The 27,214-nt window shown below is 40.3% G+C and overlaps 1 protein-coding gene and 1 non-coding gene across 4 annotated transcripts in view; both read right to left on the minus strand.

The window, feature by feature from the left end:
- The window catches only part of cep350 (centrosomal protein 350), a 34,853-nt gene extending 24,590 nt beyond the window's left edge, over positions 1-10,263 (minus strand). For all 3 annotated transcript variants that reach the window (XM_061683194.1, XM_061683195.1, XM_061683193.1), the window contains exons 1-9: positions 9,894-10,263; positions 4,282-4,367; positions 4,135-4,178; positions 3,793-3,901; positions 3,495-3,645; positions 2,056-2,675; positions 1,835-1,948; positions 1,643-1,750; positions 1,123-1,239 (exon numbers count right to left, since the gene is read on the minus strand). In XM_061683194.1, the coding sequence (XP_061539178.1) occupies positions 1,123-1,239; positions 1,643-1,750; positions 1,835-1,948; positions 2,056-2,675; positions 3,495-3,645; positions 3,793-3,901; positions 4,135-4,178; positions 4,282-4,363 (1,345 nt within the window). In that variant the 5' untranslated portion in view covers positions 4,364-4,367; positions 9,894-10,263. The remainder of the gene's footprint in view (positions 1-1,122; positions 1,240-1,642; positions 1,751-1,834; positions 1,949-2,055; positions 2,676-3,494; positions 3,646-3,792; positions 3,902-4,134; positions 4,179-4,281; positions 4,368-9,893) is intronic.
- Positions 10,264-25,175: 14,912 nt separating this feature from the next.
- On the minus strand, positions 25,176-25,247 carry trnaq-cug (transfer RNA glutamine (anticodon CUG)). Its single transcript has one exon. It is a non-coding gene; the product is annotated as a tRNA-Gln (tRNA).
- Positions 25,248-27,214: the final 1,967 nt, after the last annotated feature.

Genomic DNA, 27,214 nt, shown 5'->3' on the forward strand with positions numbered 1-27,214 from the left:
ATCATTGAATTCATCATAACTATGCATTTGAGTTTTTTTTTTTTTTTTTTTTTTAAGAAGGAAAAAATGTTTTTAATTTGTCACCTAGCATACAATGAAATTGCATGGAAGTAATTTATGGGTAGGTGGGGGGTTGACATGCCAACTTCAACCCATGCCAAACAGAAAATCGCAGTCTAGACTTTAAAGAATCTAATCCAGACAGTTGTGAACCACGCTATGTTGAACCGGGCTTCATTGGATGCCAATGCCCTACTCTACCACTCCCCAGGGTTCTTGCCGCCTGCAGTGGGAGCAAGCTCATCATCAAATCAGGCCACAACTCATTGTTCACCCAACCAAAACAGTCAACCTCAATTCCTTCTCGTCAATGGCAGCGAGTAGAGACAAAGTTAATAGGACACAATTTGAGGAAGATGACAAGTATATGGACTTATTTGCTGCTTTGTCTTGGTGTGTTGCATGTCTTGGACATTCTAACCTTCATAAAGATTTCAAGCGGTACAAGATCATCATCTGAGAAACAGCAAAAATGGCAAGATTACAGTTGGGCTGAGTCAGCTGTCTATACTCCATTGGCCTAATTTGGTCCCATATTTTGGCTATTTAGACCCCCATAGAGTAACCCTCTAACATGAACTTCGTATAAGTGTCAATTTCATTTCAAAATCACCTTGGGTTTTGTCCAGGAAAGGCACCTCTGACAGCTACTTCTGTGTGACCCAGTTTTGTATGCGCTTTGTCCATATTTGGCTAAGACCGCCCCCGTTCCTCTGATTGATATCCTCCGTGTAGAACACCCACTTTTGATAGCACACCTGTTTGTTATGTTGACAGCACTGGCTGGGAGTGGAAAGGTGGAGATCTTCGCTAGTGATGTAGATAAGCTCGAGAAATTCAAATGACCAGATTTCTGGCCTCTCGGCAGAAAAATGTCAAACTCAGGAACGCGTGGACGATTTTAATTCGTATTTCATATGTTTACTGAGGCACCATAGAGTCAATATTACATCCTAAATACAAGAAAAGGTTGATTTGGCAAATGCGGGACCTTTAAAGAAAAAAAACAAAACAGGGGTATCGTCCCATAACGTATGAATGGAATAGTTCACTGGCTCCAACCTGTTTGTTGTGGTTTGTCATCGAGTTGGTGCCTCTTCTCCCTTGGTTTCTTGGGAGCTGTACCAAGTACCTTGTTTACCAGCTTCAAGCCCTCACGCCAGGAAGCAGGGGTAATCACTGCAACAAAAATATTAGGTCTTATTTGCCTATCTAGTGAAGTACAGGTATAATAGAAATGATCTAATTAAAAAACCCACAGAAATGTTCAAGCAGTTCCTGGTAATCAAGATACATGTCGACAAACAAGCTTCTCTTTGAATAGATCTGAAGAATCACATGAACATTGCTGCAGATTTCAGAGCTATTTATGGCTCCATGCTTCATGAATGAATTTAAATAAGCCAAGATGAAAGAGAACTTCACAGAAACCACCGATGTGAGACAGAAAATATATGGTATATATATGACACTATTTAGTGCCTACATTTGTTTATCGTAAAAATAATCTGAGCACAAAAAACATCAGGGCGTCGGTTTTGGCCAAAGTGCAAACATGCTTAAGCGTTAAAATTATTCCGACCTGTTTTTGCATTTTTGCCAGAGGCAGCTTTGTGGATTTTTCTGGTTGGTTTAGTTTCTCTCTCTACAGAACGATGCCTTTCCCGAAGCAGCCTGGGTGGTGAGCTTTCTGTAACATCAACACAACGAACATGTAAGACCTCTGCCCCTGATTGTCTCGCTCCTTACCTCAAATGTTTATGTTGTGTCTTACCAGCAAACTGCTTTGACCGGTCTTTACCCGTGTCCCTGTTTAAGCTGTGAAGCGTTTCATCTTTTAACGCATTCCCACGAGGGGTACGGGTCCTTGTCTCAGTTTTGCTGAAACCTGAGAAAGTAAGCAACTTAAATCTTCATTTGCAGAAAACAAATTTTAAAACAATACTACTACTACTATAATAAGAATTGCAATCAAATAAGCGAGGTTAATGATACCTTTGTAAGTAGGCGCTTGTGGTGCAGCTGCTACTTTCCTTATTTTGGCTGTAGTGCCCCCATTGTTACACTTGGTGGCCATTAGTGGCTGCTCAAGACGGCTCAACACTTTTTCCTTCTCTGCAGCTTCCTCCTGATGTTTAACCTGCTTTCGAATACGCTCTTTAAGCTTTTCCAGCTTCTCATCCGGTTGGTGTCGCCTCAGGTTTTCCAAACGCTGGGAATCTGAGCCTGGACTAGTGGAAGGAGTGCTTTCCCATCTACATATCAAGTCAGAGGCAGGAGGTAGAAACGTGCGGGACTTTTGAATATCCACGCTCAGGGTGATTTGTGCCTCGGGACTGCTGTTCTCTATAGCTGGGACTGAACTTGTTGCATGTGACGGGTTGGCATAAGTCTGCAGGGTGTCTACAGTGGGCTGGTCATTGAGGTAGCAGACCTCTGTACAGTCTCCAGAGCGTGTGATGTCCTGGTGCCCATCTGTCCCCTTGTCCGAAATGTCTTTCTGGTAGACTGGCTCCCTAAACAGAGCGTCAGAGGATGGGGACAAAGGCCCTGACATTGACTGCAGCCAATAAGCCTCCAGCTCAAATGAGGGAGGTGATGGAGGGGCAGTCTCTCTGGAGACAAACCAGATTACATTGGATCAGGGAAGAGGATCAAGATTTAGTCTTAATTCAACATTCACACATATGGAGGTTGCGCTCTCATATGGATGGTTACATTTACAAATGTTTATGCAAACATATGGCCCCATTAATTGACATTACCAAAGACTGGTTCTAATATATGCAAAAATAAATAAATGAATAAAAAACCCAGAAAGCTATACTCCCCATTGTGCACATTTTATTTGATATTGCGTTATTGCTTAGAAACATAACATGTTATTGTGTTACTGCTCCTCATTTCAAGTTGACATTACATTTACAGGTACAGCTCAATAAATTACATTTATTCGAATTTATTGACCACTATCGATGTGATTTATTGTTCTCAAATTCGTAGTGGAACTGTGTGAAGCTTCAGGCTATGTCCCTATTGCCTTTTTTCAGCTAAAACGTCACATTTATAATCATCTGCAGGCTTGTGTTGCACAATTTATTTAGGTACGCCATCTCAACAATTGGAATAAATATATTCTAATTTATTGAGATGTACCTGTAATTTCTAAATTGCAACTTTCAGTCAACATAATACAACTTGACAACCACCTTTTTCAGGTCATCTAAAATGTGATATAAATTATAATACTAGATAACATAGTAAATTGGAATGGTTTTCAAAACTTGACTTGAAATTCAAACCAATCGGAATGGTTTTCAAAACTTGACTTGAAATTCAAACCAATCTCATTAGAACATATTAGCACTTTGTATTACCACAAACCACATCTCATAGGACAGAGAGAAAATTTTTAACAAGTTGTCAATACCCACCTATACGAAGACAGCTGTTCCCTGAGCGCCATACTATTGTGCTGGCTAACATTGCTGTCTTGCGTGGTATTTCTTAGTGGGCTGCGCGAGCGTCTCTTTTTGGAACTTGACCGACGATGTTCTTTGGACTTCGAGGACCCTCTCGTCTCATCTGTGGTGATGAGAACGCAAAGTTAATATCCAATATCACAATTCAACAAACTAAAGTCTGTTAGTTTTTCAAATATAATGATAATTTTAGCGATATTATGTCTCAATTTGTCATACCATGATTCAGCAACGTTTTGGAATAACTAACCTCTGCTGCGGACTGACACTGATAGCTTCTTCTTGGGCGGGTCCATAACAGACAGGAGCAGTGCTGTTGTCCCGGGAACTGCCTCCACATGGTTCTCTATTCGTCGCAGCTACACACACACAATAATATCATATCATTTGCCGTGTGTTATGTTATAGATCCACTGACTGAAGTATTAGTTTGGTGCTGCAAGTATCCTCTTTGCCTTCAATAATATATTACAACAACAACCTAATCATCCTAACACCTGCATTGAAAATGTTACAATGGTTTTATTTCTTAAAGGTGGACGACTAAAAACTTTTAGTTCTGCATCACAAAATTGCTCTTTTGTATACTTACAGCAGCTTTGGACTGAGGCAGACTCTTCCATGCAGTTGGTAAATCTGATGAAAGCGGAAGATAATTATGACCGTCAGACGAGGAAAATCTAACGTCATATACCAGACATTATTTAATGAAAACTGAACAATTTATTTCATTATGCACCTGTATCAATGTTGTGATCGGTGTGCTGATGAACTGTGACACCAAGGGGCAGAGCCCTCTTACTACTTCTCATCTCACCCATTCAACTGCAGAAAAGGTTAGACAAAGGTTATGGAGATTAGCTGAGATTTAGAATAGGAAAAAAAGAAGACTGAAACAAGTACTGTGCATATACTACTGTCTGTACTTATTTTGGACAACAACACATTTTCATGCTTTTGCTTCAGTTCCCCACCACAACAGATTCAAAATCAAACAATACTGTATATTATATGGCTGGTGTTAAATCTTTCCCTTTTCATTCATTCATTCATTCATTCATCTTCCGTTCCGCTTATCCTTTTTATCACACAAATATACACGGTTGGCACTGAGTTATGAAACCTCTTAGCCAATGTGGCTAAACAGTATAAAAATCTCTGAGGCAAAGTTGTGTGTAGTTAGCCACAACATCACGTGGCATCAATCAGGATTTTTGTTGTTGGTTTCTTTTAAACAAATATTGCGATTGTGATTTAGCATGCGATTATTCAGGAAGAAGTTTGTTATCTTCAGCAAACACAAGAAATACATTATTCTATAGTATGACCAACACAACATTGGATATAGCCAACAAATAAACAACTCTTCCCACGAGGCCAGGCCTAAATGTTATGATGAATTGATATGAAGAACACTTTTATTTTACTATTTAATTGCAAAACGAAAAACCTTCAATCACAGAATATTGACTTGCATACCTTGTAATACCATGCAGTCAAATGTTTTGTGTTCTTACATTGGACTGCACTGACCGCTAGTCATTTTTTCATCATCATCATCATCAGAATTGTTGAAAAGTACATACAACAGGTACTGTACATTGCGCATGTACATGCTTAGCTGTATGCCGTTTACTGTGCTGTATTTTTAAGGGTACCCCAATGGTTGAAGATGTTTGTAAACATTTGAAATGCATTTTAAGTGTTTTGGGATTATACAGGGTGATTGAAAAGTAACTCCCTATTTTAAAATAATTTATTTATCCATCCATCCATCCATCCATTTTCTGAGCCGCTTCTCCTCACTAGGGTCGCGGGCGTGCTGGAGCCTATCCCAGCTGTCATCGGGCAGGAGGCGGGGTACACCCTGAACTTGCTGCCAGCCAATCGCAGGGCACATACAAACAACCAACCATTCACACTCACATTCACACCTACGGGCAATTTATAGTCGTCAATTAACCTACCATGCATGTTTTTGGGATGTGGGAGGAAACCGGAGTGCCCGGAGAAAACCCACGCAGGCACAGGGAGAACATGAAAACTCCACACAGGCGGGGCCGGGGATTGAACCCCGGTCCTCAGAACTGTGAGGCAGACGCTCTAATCAGTCGTCTACCGTGCCTTAATTTATTAATATGTTGTAATATTTTTCTCAATTTTTTTGTGTCTGTTCCATGATTAAAGGAGCAAGTCTATTCTACCAAACCAACAACTTTGGAAGAACTTGAAGGGCGAATAGGAGAAGTTATGTTTTCCATCCCACAAGAGTTCCTTGTGAAATCAGTGAATGCAGTTCCCAGGCGGCTAATGCTGGCACCCATATCGAATTTGAAATAAAACTCCATGCAATACACTTTCTTCTCATGTTAATTTATTTTAAGAATACTTAAAAATAGGGAGTTACTTTTCAATCACCCTGTAGTTTGTGGTATATTAATGGTTTAACTATTAATATAGCCTCCATTATTTCCAGAAATGCTTGCCCATTTGAGATTTTCTGTAGCGTGGCAAAAAAAGTCAGATATTTATTGTATTGTAGCGCCTTTTGGCAATTATAATAATTTTGGCAGAGCGTTAATTAATAACAGGGGTCCTCTGTATCCTGACTCTGAACAAACGTTTTTGACTTCCAAAACAATTGGCTTTCTCAGACCAAAGGGGCAAATGAAAATGAAAAAGAATAACACAAGGACATGAGTCAGCCGAAGCCAATTACAGATAAAACTGTCCTAGATGTCAGTACATAAAGAACACAAACAATCAAGTACATAAAATTACCAGGTGTGATTGTACAATACCCTCTGCTACGACACTTACTAGTAGTTTCTACAGAGAGCAACGTTATGTCAACTTGTCATTTAAAACTGGTTTTACAACAGTGTGTTCCTCTGCATGAGGGAGGGTGAAACTGAAGATTATAGGATGTCATGTGTGTGATGTTTACCTAAAAAGACCTGCAATGCAAGAGTGCAGCAGCCATATAGAATCCAAACTAGGTATCCAGTTTAAAAAAATACAACTACCCTTTGAGGGCCCTCTCAACTCTGCAAAGACACTGGCTCATATCGTAGAAGAATACTTTTTGCTTAGTTTGTGTTTTTTGTTTTTGAGAGAGAGACTTGTGGAGAAGTCATGCAGTTTGGTCATATGAATCACATGACATTGCCCTCAGGTGAACACACTCCCCTTCTGACAGAGCAAACAGGAAGCAGCCAGTGCTGGTTATACAGTGGGGCAAAAAAGGATTTAGTCAGCCACCAATTGTGCAAGTTCTCCCACTTAAAAAGATGAGAGAGGCCTGTAATTTTAATCATAGGTATAGCTCACCTATGACAGACAAAATGAGAAAGAAAAAAATAAAAATCCAGAAAATCACTGTCTGATTTTTAAAGAATTTATTAGCAAATTATGGTGGAAAATAAGTATTTGGTCACCTACAAACAAGCAAGATATCTGGCTCTCACAGACCTGTAACTACTTCTTTAAGAGGCTCCTCTGTCCTCCACTTGTTACCTGTATTAAAGGCACCTGTTTGAAATCATTATCAGTACAAAAGACACCTGTCCACAACCTCAAACAAACACACTCGAAACTCCACTGTGGCCAAGGCCAAAGAGCAGTCAAAGGACACCAGAAACAAAATTGTAGACCTGCATAAGGCTGGGAAGATTGTATTTGCAATAAGTAAGCATCTTGGTGTGAAGAAATCAACTGTGGGAGCAATTATTAGAAAATGGAAGACATACAAGACTACTGATAATCTCCCTCGATCTGGGGCTCCACGCAAGATCTCACTCCGTGGGGTCAAAATGATGACCAGAACAGTGAACAAAAATCCCAGAACCACACGGGGGACCTAGTGAATGACTTGCAGAGAGCTGGGACCAAAGTAACAAAGGCTAACATCAGTAACACACTACGCCGCCAGGGACTCAAATTCTGCAGTGCCAGACGTGTCCCCCTGCTTAAGACAATACATGTCCAGGCCTGTCTTAAATTTGCTAGAGAGCATTTGGATGATCCAGAAGAGGATTGGGAGAATGTCATATGGTCAGATGAAACCAAAATAGAACCTTTTGGTAAAAAATCAACTTGTCGTGTTTGGAGAAGAAATAATGCTGAGTTGCATCCAAAGAACACCATACCTACTGTGAAGCATGGGTGTGGAAACATCATGCTTTGGGGCTATTTTTCTGCAAAAGGACCAGGAAGACTGATCCGTGTAAAGGAAAAAATGAATGGGACCATGTATCGTGGGATTGTGAGTGAAAACCTCCTTCCATCAGCAAGGGCATTGAAGATGAAACGAGGCTGGGTCTTTCAGCATGAGAAGGATCCCAAACACACCACCCGGGAACGAAGGAGTGGCTTTGTAAGAAGTATTTCAAGGTCCTGGAGTGGCCTAGCCAGTCTCCAGATCTCACCCCAGAGAAAATCTTTGGAGGGAGTTGAAAGTCTGTGTTGCCCAGCAACAGCCCCAAAACATCACTGCTCTAGAGGAGAACTGCATGGAGGAATGGGCCAAAATACCAGCAACAGTTGTGTGAAAACCTTGTCAAGATTTACAGAAAACGTGAGACCTCTTTGTATATAACAAAGTATTGAGATGAACTTTTGTTATTGACCAAATACTTATTTTCCACCATAATTTGCTAATAAATTATTTAAAAATTAGACCCTGTGATTTTCTGGATTTTCCCCCGCTCATTTTGTCTCTCATATGTGAGGTATACCTATGATGAAAAATACAGGCCTCTCTCATCTTTTTAAGTGGGAGAATTTGCACAATTGGTGGCACACTAAATAGTTTCTTGCCCCACTGTATTTCCAGCTTAGTCACGATGTGTATACCTAAAACCAGAGGGGGTAGATGAGAATGTAGCGCGATCACGAAATTTCACAAACAGCTAACAATAAGACTGAGAAATAGCTTTCTAATGTTTTTGGACAGATTTATCAAAGACATGATACAGTGTAAAATGTTTTTTTTTTAAAATAGAATAATAGAATATAAAGAAATGAATCAGTTTTTGCCACTTTTTTTTTTACTTCAATTCAATTGACAATGAGCTGCTCCTTCGGGTGTGACAAACAGATTTAACTCTCATGTAACAATTATGTTGCACCTTTTTTTCATGAAACCCTGACTGTGGGTTGTGTGCAATAGAGTGACATCCCGGTAAGTTCTGCTGTATAGTGAAGCTACGATAAGCATTACATGTTGACTTCAGTTCCATGAAATACAAGCATGTACTTCCTGATGATTGTTCAATTTGGCCTACTTCTACAAGCCAAACGAGCTCCTGTTTATGTTGTGTGACTCATCAGTACCACAATGAATCGAAACATTGATTGGACACTGTTGCCAGTAAGTTACTATAATTCATGTTTACAGTAAGCATTGCCAGTAAGTTACTGTCAAAACCCTATGACATGTCTAACAGTGTGGCGATGGTGGTTGTGGGATTACTCCCAGGGCTGGTCTGCAGGTATAAAAAAGAAATTAAGACACCCAACACCAAATAATTTAGGGGTGCTTATTAATATTTTAGGGAGGCTTCAGTTGTGGTTACAGTGGTGGCATAAGTGACATCTAATGCAAAAATAATAATAATTTTTAAAAAAGTGCTTGCATGAATGCAAGTCTTGGACCTTTACGAGTGGGTGGCTTATTGTATGAGTCAATGTGGACCTTGTTGAGTGTTTATCACTAATTTGGACACATTTAAAAAAGACAGTCAAAAAGCTAACCAATCCATGAAAATTTAAATGCACATTTGAACATTGCTGCTGATTTCAGCGTAAACATGATGGTGGGGAGAATGCCAAATGTAATATCAAGGTTAGCCAAAAGTATGGAAGAATTATTAGCTGAAGACACCACACCTCACTCGCAGTGGTCATTTACAAAAGTTGCTGAGCTACAAACCAAGAAGGCAACTGGAAGGAATGTTCCCCTGTGAGGCTTACATGTTGCCTTTTTGAAGACTCAGTTCAAGAGAGCTGTTGATGTACTCTTACGATCATTTTACAGCCTTGAAATTGTCATCAGTACTCTTCACCACGGGATTTTAACATGTCGATGATCTTGTTAGGGCGTGAACGAAATGTAGGATATTACTAGTATGATTTACGATTAAACTGAGCATTTCAATCCCCAAGTACTTTTACGCAAAAATATAGGCGCCAATTATTTTTCGACTTCCAACTTAAATATGACTCATTTGTTCCTCGACCCAGGAAAAAAAACACCGGAGCGCAAACTCGAGAGTTCACATTCGAGCTAGCAGTCAAGAAGTAGTGAATGAACTCGGGGGGGGAAACGACATTCAAATACACAATGCTTACCGTTTAAGATAGTGGTCCGAATCATTTAGACGTCCATAATTAGGCTGGTGGATGCGTGAAGGAAAAAGTGCTTACATCATCAGAAATATTCAGATCGTTCAGTAGTCCGTTTGCTAAGGTTAGCTCCAAGCAGCTAGCGACAACCACTTGTGCTAGGCTAGCAACTTTTTGAGCGACGCGCAGCCATTTTTGCTGTGTGAGATAGTTCCCAGGGAAGGTAAACAAATAATGTCGGTATAATTAGTGTTCCGGAAACTAAAAGTGGCTATCCGCTTCTTAGTTTATCTTTGCCGGGTTACAGACATGAACCTTGCGGAACCACTGAAACGAGAATATCCAAGATGGGTCGCTTTGTGACGGACGACTCACCGAAAACATCGCGAGAATTTGGACACGTCAAAAACACCGATAAAAACTGACACAATGCACACACACGCGCACACACATTCACATTCACACACACACACACACACACACACACACACACACACACACACACGCACACAAAACTATATTTATTTAATTATTTATTTGTTTATGTTCATGTTTTGTTCCTGAATATTTTTAAAACTGTTTTTATAAACAGTTTTAAAAAGTATTTTTTCCCCCTTTTTTCCAGAAAACTCCCACAATGCTCTAGATATGAGTTTAATTCGTTTTCTCCATTGAAATGCAAATACAATTAATCCCTTCCAGCCACACCCAAAAAACCCAACAACAATGTGTGTGGTGTTTTTGAATAGATAAAAATACTAAGCAATTATATTGTACTTTACTGAAACATATAATAATATAATTGAATATAATGTAAATAATTAAACCTATTTGTGCATCTTGATCTATTCATTGTGGCTTATGCTGCTGTGTGTGACTTGGCCACCGCTGGCAGTATAATACAGTCATGCAGACACAAACGAAGAAGAGCGTCACAACCACTTTAACCTGCAGAAATTCATTGTATAAGTAAGTAATTATTCATCATTTTTCACGGAGGATAAAGAATATATTACGTGATTATTGTTATAGTGTCTGTCTACATGAGTTGATGCATGTGTTATAAAGAGTTATAACACCGCCACATATTTGTTAGCCCATCTATGACTTTTTGCATTGTTTGTTAGCATTAGCTTAACGGGCAGTTCATTTAAAATACACAGCATGTAATTTTCTTTGTTTTATGTTTAGTTTGATAGTAAACATTAAATCATGACATATTTCACTCTGTGTATAGTGAATCTACATAATATATAAATTTCACATATTTTAATTGAACAACACTTACTTAAAATATTTCATGATTTCAAATATGTTGAGATGCGCCTATATGTACAGTCTTCAAACAAATCCACTCAGTATTCTTATTCATTAATTACACTGCATTCACAATAATTATAATTGTGAAGTTAATCATTACAGTACAAACATAATTTGGCTCATTATCAGTGGTGCAGAAATCTGAGGGTTTATTATTATTATGATTATAAAAGTATTTTTTGAAAGTGACTGGCAAATTAAGACAATTTAACTGTATAAGTATAAATGATACGGTAATGAGTGCAATTAAAACATCTTATTCTTGTGTAGTTGGTTGAGTTGAAGGCAATTTACGTGCGTTTACTTCCACCGTGCGGTCAGGATTCACATTACATCGGCTCGTAATTACCCCCAAAACTGTGTCGATTCGGCAGGAAGGGTTTCGAGGTGGCTAAAAAAACCAAATACACAAAATGTATAGAGCTGAACATGAGTCTTAGAAAAAGAATTACGACTGTGTCAAACGATATCAGATGCTCTTGCATTTTTGGGCAGCGTCTTTATTAAGAAAGAAAGAAATAAATAAAAAAGGGGTACTCCAACGACGGGTCCCCCCCCCCTCCTTAGCGGTCTTCACGAAACCTCTTCCGCGCACTCGCTGACTGGCGAACGGACGCTGTTTAAGCCAATGCCGCATTTGTAGTTCATCTACCGAAAAAGACAAGACTTTCTAGGTAAGAAATCGTGTGTATGTTGCATTTTTGTGCGACGCTATTGTTAAAAGTTTCGAGCTTGTGGACGTTGTAGAATTGTGGGATGTTTGAATTGGAAAAAGGTGCAGAATACAGTACTGGGTGCGTCCTCTCATCCTTTAATGCTCAGTGTGGACACTCTGTCTTTGTCATGCAAATCAATGAAATATCGAGGAATGTAGAGTTTTGAACTTGATTAAATTATAACATGTTTGTTTTACAATATGTGTCTAATCGTATTACTTCTCAGTTCTCACTATAGCAAGGCACGGTTAATTAAGAAATATGAAATGAACAGATTTCTGTGGTTTTTGGTTGACAGTATTTGGTATAAGTGTTTAACTTTAATGTTGGAAATGTAAAGTGGCAGCACAGAGAGCCACATGGAGGCATAATTGAAATAAATCTTGCTTATGACTTTCCCAAGTTTAAAGAAAAAAGGCACACAACCAGTTGGATGTCAGGCATTTATAAATGACCACATCACTGCCACAAAGCAAAGCTGAATTATTCAACAGAAAAAAGATTAGTTTCTCTGCATGCCAGATTCTAAGCTTTCTTTTTCCAAATATACTCATGCATACATTTACCACTTGTTATTCTGGTTTCTAAATACAGTAGCTCAAGGAAGTAATCAATTAGAGTGAGCACAGTCTACATTCTTATGCCACAGGAGCGTGGCAATAAAGGGAGAGGCAGTTTGAATAATCAGTGCTGGAGTTGGCAGACTGCTGGAGGCAACAGTGTGTTGTAAGACACCTATACATCACTGCACGGCTTTTAAATTATTTTGGTCAAAATGCAACTTTAAAATTGCTCTCATGCATTTGCCACACATACTAACTGTGTACCAGCATTGATCTACTGGTGTGCTGCACTTGAGGGCACATTGACCATTGCTTGGATCAATGCTACTTAATGACTACATCACATGAACACTTAATACTTCCCACTTCCCAGTCCCATTTGATTGGGTGATTCTTTTCGTATTATCTTCACTTTCATTGCAATTTGGTTGTCTTGATTAAACCTTCCTCATCAGAAGTAGGGGAACTACGTCAAATTGGTGCATTTATTCAACAAAATAATGTGCCTGAAAAAGACCTGTTGAAGTTATTATGGAAAATGGAGTTTATTAATATATCCACTATTCATCATCAGTGGCTCTTTGTTTACAGTGATCAAGCCAAACTTTATCTTTGAATTGTCAAAGTTTACTGACTTCTTGCTTCAGAAATAGCGTCCAATGGGAAGAGTTGAATTCAGTGCAATGTAGGCAAAACAAGAAACACATTTTCTGTATTAATTGATTGTTCACACATCTGTGTGCTATGAAAAGTTGAAAATCTTTATTGCAAACTGCTCAAAAAGGTGCTATCTTCACTGCGGAGTCAGACCGAATATAACCACTTATTTCCTTCTGTAAAAACATGGAACGAACAAATGCAGCTACTATACACTGAACAAAATTGTAAATGGAACACTTGTTTTTGCTTCCATTTTTCATACGCTGCTTCACTCAAAAATCTAACAGTTTTTCTATTTGAAAAAAAATCCTATTTCTCACAAATATTGTTCACAAATCTGTCTAAATCTGTTAGTGAGCACATCTCCTTTGCTGAGATGTTCCATCCACCTCACGGGTGGGGCATATCAAGATGCTGATTATTGCACAGGTGTGCCTTGGGCATTCCACACACACAAAAAAGGGCACTCTAAAGTGTCACACTTATATTTCTGGTAAGCATATTTACATAACCTGTCCATTGTTTTAATATCTTGTGAAGGAACGCTTTCACTATACTTGTCCTAATTAGGGACAGGCAGATTAATCAACAAATCTATTGTTAAGAATTCTGTGTGTGTGGACTTCCTTGTTGATTAATCAAAATTGAGTGCACTATTTGCCTGGAACCAGCAGCTGTTGATTCAATCACAGGTTTGTGGAATATATCAACTATGCCATTTGTTACACAAGGTCTAGACTAACTTTTTGTACTGGTTGCACTGTTGCACCCAATGTTTTTTCTTGACTGCATCAGCACAAGAGTTAAGCGCACCCAGATGAAAACAATGAACTGCTAGAGCAGGCATTCATGCAAAGTCGGTGGGCTGCACTGGACAGTCGGGAACAGAAAAACTTTTTGCCAGGCAGCGAAACGTAGTAGAGTATATGTAGTAACGTCAACATCATCAACATATCTCTAAATATTTTGTTTTTGTTTTATTTGAACATAATTTCGCGGCACAGTAGATGACTGGTTAGAGCGTCTGCCTCACAGTTCTGAGGACTGGGGTTCAATCTCCGGTCCCGCCTGTGTGGAGTTTGCATGTTCACCCCGTGCTTGCGTGGGCTTTCTCCGGGCACTCCGGTTTCCTCCCACATCCCAAAAACATGCATGGTAGGTTAATTGACAACTGTGAGTGCGAATGGTTGTTTGTTTGTATGTGCCCTGCGATTGGCTGGCAACCAGTTCAGGGTATACCGCGCGTCCTGCCCGATCATAGCTGGGATAGGCTCCAGCACGCCCGTGACCCGAGTGAGGAGAAGCGGCTCAGAAAATGGATGGATGGATGGATGAACATAATTTCCTACACTGTAATACTGAATATAACATTAGCATCTAGTATTTTTGCAAGCAAAACCCAAATGCAACACGCTGGCAAATCTTCAAGTGTCAAGAAAACAATTCATGCATCCATCCATTATCTGTGCCGCTTTTCCTCACTAGGGTCGCAGGCATGCTGGAGCCTATCCCAGGTATCATCAGGCAGTAGGTGGGGTACACCCTGAACTGGTTGCCAGCCAATCGCAGGGCACATACAAACAAATAACCATTCACACTCACATCCACACCTACAGGCAATTCAGAGTTGTCAATTAACCTACCATGCATGTTTTTGGGATGTGGGAGGAAACCGGAGTGCCTGGAGAAAACCCACGCAGGCACGAGGAGAACATACAAACTCCACACAGGCGGGGCCGGGGATTGAACCCCGGTCCTCAGAACTCTGAGGCAGATGCTCTAACCAGTCGTCCACCGTGCCACCAAATGAATTCACTTTTCAATATTATTTCATTTCCTTCCTGTTGACCATGGCTTCCTTTCAGTGATTGGGCTGTACCAGTGTAATGCTTTTATCAGTAGTGTTGATCATTAGCAATGTGACATGTCCCTGGAGTTACATAATGGCTCCATTTCCAGGAAGGTCAACACCACAGTAGGGTTTCTTTGAGAAATGTCTTTTCATCATATGATAGGTGTAGCCAATAGAAAACCATGACCATTGGCTATGACACATGAATCCACCATAGTTACTGCAGTTGAGGACAATTCATATTCAACTGGAACAGCCAAGGCTCATCGCTAGATTGCATTCCTTTTAATTTAATGAAATTAAATGAAGAATCTCTTCCTGTTACTACGACAATTAAAGAGTGAGCGCGAGTTTCATCATCTGTCGACAAATAAATGACTCCACTGACAGTTGATGGTTTATTTTAAACTAAACACTGCTGGACTATCTGACAGATATTAAAATTGTCAATGAATTATTAACTTCAGCTATGGCAATAAGTTGCACTGAGATGTGTTATTAAGGCTTCAAACCAATTGATCCATCAAATCTGAAGCCATTCAGTGTTTCTAATGCAATAGGCAATGGCGACATGAAACTTTAATAAGCTCCAGCAGCAGTCGGTTGTTGTTAATGGAACATGAAGAAAATGGAAGCTACCACCAGGAACTGTGTGGAATAATAATACAAGCACTCCATGGGCAAAAGTATTGAGACACACCTCTTGACATGTTCAGCAATCAATCTGAGGTTAATTCTGCATCTTACAAAGACAATTTGGACAACTCTGTTTCCACCATTGTTGAAACTGTTTGGGGAAAGTCATTTTCTGCTCTACTATGTGTTTGCCCCAGTTCTCAAAACAAGGCATACAGTACATGGATGAGTTTGGTGTGGGAGAACTGGACCTCACATAATAGAGTAATGCATTCGCAGCTGGTGAGATTGGTAGTTTTGTTTAAAGTACATAAACTGCTTCACAGAAAGATTTTTTTAAATTTTTAATTACAAAATGTAGAAAGCCATCAAACATTTCTCTTTCCCCCTGTGACTTATTGTTTGGACAGTTCATAATTTGCTTCAGCAGAAAAGTTGAAGTAGCTCAGTAGATTACCGGTAAGTCATTTCTGTGAAGTCTACTTAAGTGCAGTATAGTAGTGAGCAAGTTCTTAGTCCTTCTAAGCTCAAAGTCAGGATAATTGTTTTCATGTCCAGTTATACGGTAGTATAACATAGATGCTGATAAGACACTGAATCAGCATTAGTCTAACATTAGTCTTTTTTTTTTTTTTTTTTTTTTTTTTTAAATAATTAGATAAATTTCTATCTTGATTTCTTCCATAGAGTCACATTCACATTGTTATTTAAAAGTGTATCAATTGAGCTGCGTAGTTGATGTGCTACTGCTTATCTACAAACACTATTAACTTTCAAATGCAACCAGTCGGAACAAGTTTGCTTGTCACAAAAAAATCAAATCAAAAAAAAAATAATCACACTCATTTGAATGATATATTTAAATTTAATGTGTGACATTTGGGCGGCACGGTGGATGTCTGCCTCACAGTTCTGAGGACCGGGGTTCAATCCCCGGCCCCGCCTGTGTGGAGTTTGCATGTTCTCCCCGTGCCTGCGTGGGTTTTCTCCGGACACTCCGGTTTCCTCCCACATCCCAAAAACATGCATGGTAGGTTAATTGACAACTCTAAATTGTCCGTAGGTGTGAATGTGAGTGCGAATGGTTGTTTGTTTGTATGTGTCCTGCGATTGGCTGGCAACCAGTTTAGGGTGTACCCCGCCTCCTGCCCGATGATAGCTGGGATAGGCTCCAGCACGCCCGCGACCCTAGTGAGGAGAAGCGGCTCAGAAAATGGATGGATGGATGGGTGTGGCATTTGGTCACTGATGGTGTAGTGGTACTTTCACCGCTTGGTACAGACAGCATGGGTTCAGTTCCCACTCAGTGACTGTGTGAATGTGAGTCTGAATGGTTGTCCATCTCTATATATGCCCTGTGACTGGCTGGTGACCGGTTCAGGGTGTAGTCTGCCTTTCGCCCAAAGTCATATGGAAAGGGCTCCAGCACCCCGTGACCCTGAATAGGATAAGCGGTTTAGAGAATTGATGGATGGGTGTCAAATTTGCTAACCGGTCGCTCAGAAAGGTGTTTGGCTGTAGGTGTTCCCTCCTCAACCTGATAGCGCCGTGCCGCCCCTTGGAAATTGCTGCCCTGGGAAACTGCCTATGATGCCCATATCAAAAACTGAGACTGCTAACAGGTACACTCCAAAATCTTGTAGGAACCAGTAGAAAGTTTTACCAGTAGGCTGCAATCCAATTTCTTTTGACCATGGTTGTGTTGAGCAGAGCAATACACCCTGAGGAATGGCGCATTACCAATGCTGACTGCAGGCTAGCTCGTTGCAGTGAGGCTTATTGACCGCTCTCCTTCTTGAGACAGCAAACCAACTTTTTCTCGTATTTGGGATGTTATATTGGCTCACTGGCATCTCAGTTAACATGTAAAATTTGAATAAAAATCATCCACCCGTTCCTGAGTCCCAGACGTTTTGCTGCCGAGAAGTCTGAAATCAGGTCTTTTGAATTTCTGAAGCTTAGCAACGTCACTAGCGAAGATCTACGCCTACCTCTCCTCTCCCGAGCCAGTGCTGTCAACATAACAAACACGTGTGTTCTCACAAATGGGGCTTCTACACGGAGGCAACTTGTCAGAGGAAAGTGGGTGGTCTTAGCCAAATATGGACAAAGCAGATACAAAACTGGGTCAAACAGAAGTACCTGTCAGAGGGGCCTTTTCTGGACACTTGTATGACAAAACCAAGGTGTGTTTTTAAAAAAATGAATAAATTTACACCTATACTAAGTCCATGTTACAGAGTCACTCTATGGAGGTCTAAATAGCCATAATATGGGACCTTTAAAGCTGATTCAACAGCACCCTATTCACAGCACAGCAGCATTTGCATGAATTTTAGATCAACAAAATTCCTATTGCCCAAATCTTGACAAATCAATTTGGTGAATATCACAAGTACTGCAGTTGAACACAATGGGCCCTATTTTCATAAATCCAGCATGGCGAGCGGTGCAGCTGTGCGGGTTAGAATGGTTTTGGTAATTTCATAGACCAGCACAGTCCGGCGGATCCCAGAGTGGATTTGTGTGTTTACAGCCGACTTCATTCGCAGCCAATCATAGCGGCTTTTCTAATTCCTTTTAAATGTGGCGCAATGACAGTCTTGAAGAAGATGTCTCTGTGCGGAAGTGGATGAGTCGTAATTGCAGCGATCCGTGTATGAGTGGAGCATTGTCATTGCTCTTGATCGGTGTGGCAACAGACAATGGGAGCAGATACCCTAGTTAAATACAGAATGAGCTGGTGATAACAGCTGGCGACTTAAATATGTCCCAGGACCTCAGTATCTGTCTGTCTGTGTCCGATCAAAATCACTAAAATCGCTTTGGACCAGTGGTCTACCTTGCGCCAACATTTAGGCATGGTCTGTGTAGGCATATGTTTGGACTGGAGCGTATCCCAGGTGCATTTGGGTACACCCTGGACAGGTAGTCAATCCCAGGACAGATACAGTGTAGACGAACAACCGTTCACACTCACATTCACACCTAAAGACAATGTAGTCCTCAGTGAACACATACTGTATGTTAGACAGACATGCAATGTGGCAGGAGTATGCAAAGAAAACCCACACACGCACAGGGGGAACATGGAAACTCAACACTGTAAGGCCAGAGCTATGATTTGAACTCATAATTATTCAAATTTGAAAAGAAAACAACTCCATAGGGAATAATATAAAGTAAATTAATTTGTTCAAGGATCACACTTTCACCATCATAAACTGTTCCTCAACTGTTATACAAGTGTAAAGAAGTTATAATAAAACTAATTGCAGAGCATTACTCACTTACTGTCGTAGTGTTTTATTGGTATGACTGAAATAATAAAAAAAAAAGCCTTGTGATATTTATTTTATGTACTTTTACTTTTAATATTGCACTGAGCAGCCAAACCTCTTTGTTGCAGTAAGTTCCATTTAGAGTTCTTTGGTTTTAATCACACTTTCCCTCTTTGCCATCACTGGTACCCTTCTGTGGAGGCATCACATAAACATCACAGAAAAGCCATACTGGTTGGTTCCACTGTAAGTTTTTTCCAAGTAGGAGAAACATATGTTGATTTCATTTGAATTGGATGAGATGTGAAATGAGGCTCTATTGTTGTTTTTTTGTGGACAACAGGTGCGCAAACGTCCCTCGCCTGTCAGAGAATCTCTATCACGCCATATTAGCGACCATGCAGACACCTGGCTATACAGCCGAGAGCATAAACAAAATAATTGGTTCTGGTCAACTTGACGACAATTTGAGCCTTGTTGAATGGACTTTTGTGGTATAATGGAAGGCTGAAATCTCTGTGAACAAGGATAATCGGCAGTCAGCCTTCTAAAAAGCTAATTAGGGGGAATTATATCAAACCACTGTCAACTTGAGACTGTGTTCTGGTTACAAGAAGAGTAACCACAATGGAGTCAGAGGCATCAAGGGATGTTTTTTCTGTACATCAGTGGTACAGGTCTGGTAATGGACTGCTGAAGTCAAATAAAGACTGACTAATTTTGTATAAAATGAATTTTGATGTTGTGTTTGTGTTTGTCCTTGCCCATCAACCATCACATTTGCGGACATGATTGACGTAAATGCTTCAGTTTTCAATACATTCTATCCGCTTACTGGCCACTTTATTAGGTGCACAATCTATTGGCATCAAGGTTGTAATAAAAAGTTTAGTCTGGCTACTTTGTAAACAGAAGTTTGCCAGTTTCTGTCTTTAAGCAAGAAACTTAATCCGTGCTAGCTCCCAATGAGCTTTTGTGCATCACTCTTTTTCTGTCTGACCAAATGTTTATGTGCTTATTAGGTGAAATGACACAATCTCAAGTCAAAAAATAAATGTTCCATATTTGTGGGTGGTGAATGCACATGCTTTGTAGGTATTGGTACACCTAACCTTTATTTAAATTCCCCATAGATATTAAAGTTTACTTACTGGTTGACAACAGCTGTCTTGATGAAGTTGTGCCATTATTCAAGTTATATTTTGTCATATTCAGTCAATTTCAGTGCCTTGGTCTACTCTAATGCTTTCATTGTTTATGTGCAGAGAGGGAAACAAAAGCTGAATACGCGTCATCAGCAAAGTGATGCATTACTGAAACTAATTCAGATCTTAGTGAGATCAAACTTTCTGAAGTCCAGCATCCGATATGTCAGCTGATTGTGTTGGCACCACTGTCCAATAAGTTTGAAAATGCAATTTACAAAATAGCTTCAAAAGAGCAATGTCTGAGACAAAGCTTTCCCTCAAAGAGGGCAGCAAGAAAGGACCAACATTGTTCTGCATTTTATGTTTTTACCAGTCATGTCTGTGGAATAATATTTATTATGGACTCATTCACATGAAAAAATTTTTCTTATCTGTTGAAATCCACCAAAACTAAAGCCGCTTTTACATACGCCGCGGTCAGAAAGCAGCATATTGTGTGGCTGAAATAGCAAGTTTCACAGATTCATAAATTATACTATTGATTTAGAGGCTGGGCAGGTCATTCCCAACAGAAGGGGCTGTGATGGCACATGGCAGCTTCAAAGGTGTCGCAATCACTGTAGATGCTAAAGTTAGTGTTACCATGGTAACCAGCAACTCCAGTTCAACCCGCCTGATTCAGATGATCATGTGTTTATGGTGGTTGCTAAACCTTGAACATTTTTCAGTATAGTTTTAATTGTCTGTTACACTAATGCTATTATTTGCGACTGGCTGGTGACCAATGAGGAAAAGTATTATAGAAAATGGATGGACTTCTGCTATTATCTGTCATCCACTATTTTTTTATTGACTCTAATAGCAGCCATTTTAAAACTGTATTTGCATGGTACCCAGAGATTTTGCTATTGATCAGACCCTTCATATTTCTTCAATTTGATTCTTGTAACATTTTTTTTCAGTATTCACAGGCTTTTTCCGAAGAAATAGTGTAGTTTTTTTTTTCTTGACTGACTTTAAAATGCTTAATAGTAGCCCCAATGGTTTCTAACCCAATGGAAAAAAAACAAATTTCCCTCAATCTTAGCTCAAATAATTATTGGTTCTGAAATATTGGAAAAACATTACAATGATGATATGGCATCACCACAGAGCACCTACTGGCTCTGATGCCATCCCATTATAATGGAATCTTAAAAAAAAAAAAAAAAAAAAAAAACCTCAATCCATTCTGGTACCTTGGTTGACCTCCAATTTGTATGGATTTTAAAACAATTTTACCAATGTGAGATAATGGAAATGTAAATTATAAAACTTGTATTGACTGAAAGGGAATTTATCAATCTTAACTGGCATACGAGACTAAAAAGAAGTTAATTCTGTTCACAGTAAAGCGCTAAGAACAATAAAATATTAAGTCTCACTCTTAACTAATTGTGAAAGCATAATTCAAAGGTGTGTTGTGTCCAAGATGCTCTTCATGCTTCTTTAACATTCTAAATTTGTCACACATTTAATTGTTACAAAGGTGTTAACAACGCCACTGGAGCCACTGAAATATGCCCAAAGTATAAAATACTCTACCCTAACTTTGTTAACAAATGATGACGTATATGGTGACGATGGAGTCTTAATGCTTTGAATGGTGCTTATAAGTTTGCTTACTTCATGCCACATTCAGTGTATATTCTTCTCACGTTCTTCTTCTCTTAACACCCAGTCTCAAAGCAGCTCCTTCATTTAGAGTAAGTGTAGTAAAAAAGCCAAAGAAAACACACAACGCATATGCAAGTCATTCTTTCACATACTGGGTACGCATTTGCAGCACACTTCGTGCAATGTATGAACAAGCATTATTTTATTTCTGGTTTTCTCGGCACACATCTGGTCCTCAGTGTCGATACTCAATAATCCACAATTTATATGAGACCCCATTACACACAATAAAACTACCAGGGAAGGGAGAAATGGTATTTGAATGACTTTGCAGTTATAGTATTTCTCTAAAGGTTATTGCCTCATTTCCTCTCTTACTCTTTTCTCTGTGTTCCTGCAGCAATATGACAGGGGACCATAATACATTGGGTCTACCCAGACCTCCAGGAAGGCCGCATTATCCAGAAGATGGTCTGGGTCTGGCTATGGAGCCCCTACGTGACAACAGCACCCCCAGACACAACATCCTCCACCCATCTCATGGGGATTGTGAAAGCTGGCAGACGCATCGGACCGGGCCGGCTGGAGGATCGAGCCTGCGTTCTGGCTCGCCTTCCCTCCTTGAGCCCCACAGTCTCTCGAGCAGCCGCAACAGCCTCTACCTCTCCCACGTGGCGGGCCACAGTCCACTTGCGCACCAAAACAGAACCGGCCTCACCCTGGATGTGACCTCCTCTTTTGATATTGGAGGTAGCATGCTGATGATTGATGGAGATTTGCCAATTAGCCCCAACGTGATCAAGAGACGTCGGGGGGGCCTGATCGAGCAGAAGGATATAGTGAAGGCCCACCAGGCCCATAAGATCCACAGCACACCACAGGCACGTCGCAAGGAATGGGAGTAAGTATCACAATGATGAAACAAATTGTGCACCTTCTTACTATTAGGCTATTTAAAAGAACAGTGTTACCCCACTTGTGGCATTGTGGTTCATTCCCTGGGGGCCCCACTAAATTGCATATTTTTTTTGTAGAGCTTATCTAGTCAGTGGCGGTCGTAGCTTGAATGGCACCCTGTGCGAGACCCCTCTGGCGCCTCCCCCAACCAGCCACCGGTGTCATCTTCTATGCTTCTGATGCTAGCATTGGGAAGAGTTGATGCTAGACTTGCCAGCATGCCTAGCGGCATTTGTAAATAGCGTTAGGTTAGTTATATGCTATATACGGAACATCAGGTGACCAACGTGGAACATGGGATAGCTGACTTCCTGTGAATGCTATGCTAACAAGCGTAACTAGGATTGATGACATGATTGTTTGAAAGCGAACTTGCTAAAATTTCATTTTCTTTATGGCTGGTGTCTTCAGAAAAAAAAAAAATACATATCATTTATTGATACAAATATGATATGATCCATGTAGACATAAACAAAGCCTAAACATCGTCTATTGTCATTTTGGTGGCTCTGTGGTGACATCTTGTGTCTAAAGTTACTATGGGTGCTTTGAAATGCTTCCCTTTCCCATTTACCCGAGTGAAGAGTAAGTTCTTCTACCCGTGTTGCCGAATGTGGAAGTAGGTTGCGTATATAAGTACCTGATTGTAGTTTATTGTTAACATACTTTTGTTTGTTGTTTACCTGTAGTAGTATGAGCAGTTACCTACTTGTTACGTCTTGTGCATCATTTTGTTTGTTCCATGAGTTGAGTTAGTATTCTTTTCAGTGACCACCTTGTTCGTGTCACTGTGTATATGGCAGTTGTTTTTACAATACAGCAGAGGTGGGAGTCAGTCACATATGTGTAAGTCACAAGCAAGTCTCAAGTCATAACCTTCAAGTCTCAAGCAAGTCCCAAGCCATTGTGGGAAAAAATCAAGTAAGTCAAGTCGAGCCGCCACGAAATTTGAAGCAACTCGAGTCAAGTCATTACTTGGTTTAAGCAAATCGCAAGTGAAGTCATACAATCTTGCGCAAGTCACAACATACATTGGAGTGGTCATAAAATGTTGTGTAAACTATGCTGTGTACTTTGTGATGATAGCGTTGTAACTCCTACGGTTCTTAAGAGAACACAATTAAGCACTGTTTTCAGTTGGTCAAATACAAACCCAATTCCAATGAAGTTGGGACGTTGTATTAAACATAAATAAAAACAGAATACAATGATTTGCAAACCATGTTCGACCTATATTTTAATTGAATACACTGCAAAGACAAGATATTTAATGTTCAAACTGATAAACTTGATTGTTTTTAGTAAATAATCATTAACTTGGAATTTTATGGCTGCAACACGTTCAAAAAAAGCTGGGACAGGGTCATGTTTACCACAGTGTCACATCCTTTTCTTTTAACAACATTCAATAAACGTTTGGGAACTGAGGAAACTAATTGTTGAAATTTTGTAGGTGGAATTCTTCCCCATTCTTCAGAATCAGAATCATCTTTATTTGCCAAGTATGTCCAAAACACACAAGGAATTTGTCTCCGGTAGTTGGAGCCGCTCTAGTACAACAAACAGTCAATTTACAGAACACTTTGGGGACATAAAGACATTGACAAAAAACAATTGTGCAAAAAGATGCAGAGTCCTCTAGCACTTAGAGCAGTTCGAACGACTAATATTGCAATAGTCCGGTGCAATGACCATTGTGCAAAGGGCGCTGAGACTTCAAGGAGTGTATGCGGTTTAAAGTGACGAGTAGTGCGATAATCTGGGACAACGTCGATTGTGCAAATGTTGCAGATACTCCTCAATCAGTGTGCAAATGGAGCAGATGCTACTCTGGCATGAGTGACCAGTATATGCAAATAGTGCAGCATGGCGAGACAACTACAGTGAGTGCACGAGTCATACATAATTGGCCCCACAGAAATGTGACAACGAACTCAAGTCAAAAAATTGCCAGCTTGTTGTAATGGAATTATAGGTTAGGTGTTTAAGAAGTTGATCGCAAGAGGGAAGAAGCTGTTGGAATGTCTACTAGTTCTAGTTTGCGTTGATCGGTAGCGCCTACCTGAGGGAAGGAGCTGGAAGAGCTGGTGACCGGGGTGCAGACGGTCCGAGAGGATTTTGCACGCCCTTGTCTTAGTTCTGGCAGCGTGCAAGACCTCAATGGTGGGTAGGGGGGTACCGACAATCCTTTCAGCAGTTTTGATTGTCCGTTGCAGTCGGAGTTTGTCCTTTTTTGTAGCAGCACCAAACCAGACTGTGATGGAAGAACACAGGACCGATTCGATGACCGCTGTGTAGAACTGTCTCAGCAGCTCCGGTGGCAGGCCGTGCTTTCTCAGAAGCCGCAGGAAGTACATCCTCTGCTGGGCCTTTTTGAGGACGGAGTTGATGTTGTTCGCCCACTTCAGGTCCTGAGAGATTGTAATTCCCAGGAACTTGAAGGTCTCGACGGTTGACACAAGGCAGCTGGACAACGTGAGGGGCAGCTGAAACAAGTAGAGGTTCCACTGAGACTTGAACTCAGATCACTGGATTCAGAGTCCAGAGTGCTAACCATTACACCATGGAACCCTCTTGCTTGATGTACAGCTTCAGCTGTTCAATAGTCCGGGGTCTCTGTTGTCGTATTTTACGCTTCATAATGGGCCACCCATTTTCAATGGGAGACACGTCTGGACTGCAGGCAGGCCGGTCTAGTACCCGCACTCTTTTACTATGAAGCCACGCTGTTGTAACACGTGCAGAATGTGGTTTGGCATCTTGCTGAAATAAGCAGGGGCGTCTGTGAAAAATAAGTTGCTTGGATGGCAGCATATGTTTCTCCAAAACCTCTATGTACCTTTCAGCATTAATGGTGCCTTCACAGATGTGTAAGTTACCCATGCCATTGGCACTAACACAGCCCCATACCATCACAGATGCTGGCTTTTGAACTTTGTGTCCATAACAGTCCGGATGGTTCTTTTCCTCTTTGGCCCGGATGACACGACGTCCACAATTTCCCAAAACAATTTTAAATGGGGACTTGTCGGACCACAGAACCCTTTTCCAATTCGCATCAGTCACTGAGCAATTCAGGGAAGCTCCTTTTATACCCAATCATGGCACCCACCTGTTCCCAATTAGCCTGTTCACCTGTGGGTTGTTCCAAACAGGTGTTTGATGAGCATTCCTCAACTTTCTCAGTGTTTTCTGCCACCTGTCTCAGCCTTTTTGGAACGTGTTGCAGGAATAAAATTCCAAGTTAATGATTATTTGCTAAAAACAAAAAAGTTTATCAGTTTGAACATTAAATATCTTGTCTTTGTAGTGTATTCAATTAAATATAGATTGAACATGATTTGAAAATCATTGTATTCTGTTTTTATTTGTCTAACACAATGTCCCAACGTCATTGGAATTGGGGTTGTATAATTACATATATGTGTACCTAATGGGGTAATGTAGAATGAAAGAGATTCATAATTAACGGAATAATACATGACATACAAATGTTGCCATCCTTCAAAAAAAAGTAATGTGAGCAACATCTTCATTCCTCAGTCAGGTTTGTTAATTTGTTTAGAAGCACTGACTCTGGACATGTCATTAGATCAAAGGTTATGTTTCATATGCTGTGGTCTCAATTTTAAAAAAATAGTGCACACAGCTGTATCACAAAACAGACACAACAGATGACATTGTGATGGTGACACTTCCATAAACACATTCAGTAGTATGAAAATTATATTCACACGTAGCTCCTCACAATTTGAACTGTACTGAACTTAGTAATAGTGGAATGCAATTTTATCAATGACATTTTTATCACCGTGATCGCAATGCAAAGTGATCCGATACAGGAGACCTATAACACACCCTCCATCTTCTGGCGCCGACGCTTTCTTCATGCCCGCAAACATCTCTGCACCTTTTTTTTAAATTTTTTTTTTATTTTTTATTTATTTTTTAATCTTCACAACACTGCTTCACTTCTGCATTTAGCGGTTGGCATTATATTTTAGGTGTTACTTTCTGTTCTAGAGTGCATGACAGAGAGAGAGAGAGAGAGAGAGACACAGCGTGAGACTTTGGCGTGCCTATGAACCGAAATGAAAGGTTCGGACAATTATCATAAACCGGCCCACCCCAAGTTACGTTACTTAGCTGAACTAAAACCTTCACAATCATATAATTTTTAATCGTCCCAAACTATGAAACTTAATGACCAGCTTATTAACCAGCTAGGTCCGCCGCTGGCCGACTCCGTTCCGCTAAGGAGCGAAGATCCAACCCAAAGCAGGCGTGTATGTCTTCCTCGGCCGGGGCTGAGGGGCCTGAGGCTCCGAACACCGATCTTTACGTTTTCCCACTGAGCTCCAATTGGTGGACAAGAGCCTGTCTGGACAAACTCTGTGCTCACCGAGCTTACATTGCCACTTCGGCCCGGCGACGAGTTTGTTGAAATGTACCTGTATGTAATGAAACGCCTTACCTCAAAGGGTTAGGTTTTAAAGGTCTCAAAAATATTTGAAATTTAAATTAAGATATAAAATAAG

The sequence above is a fragment of the Phycodurus eques genome, chromosome 8, assembly GCF_024500275.1.
Source record: "Phycodurus eques isolate BA_2022a chromosome 8, UOR_Pequ_1.1, whole genome shotgun sequence".
NCBI lineage: Eukaryota > Metazoa > Chordata > Actinopteri > Syngnathiformes > Syngnathidae > Phycodurus > Phycodurus eques.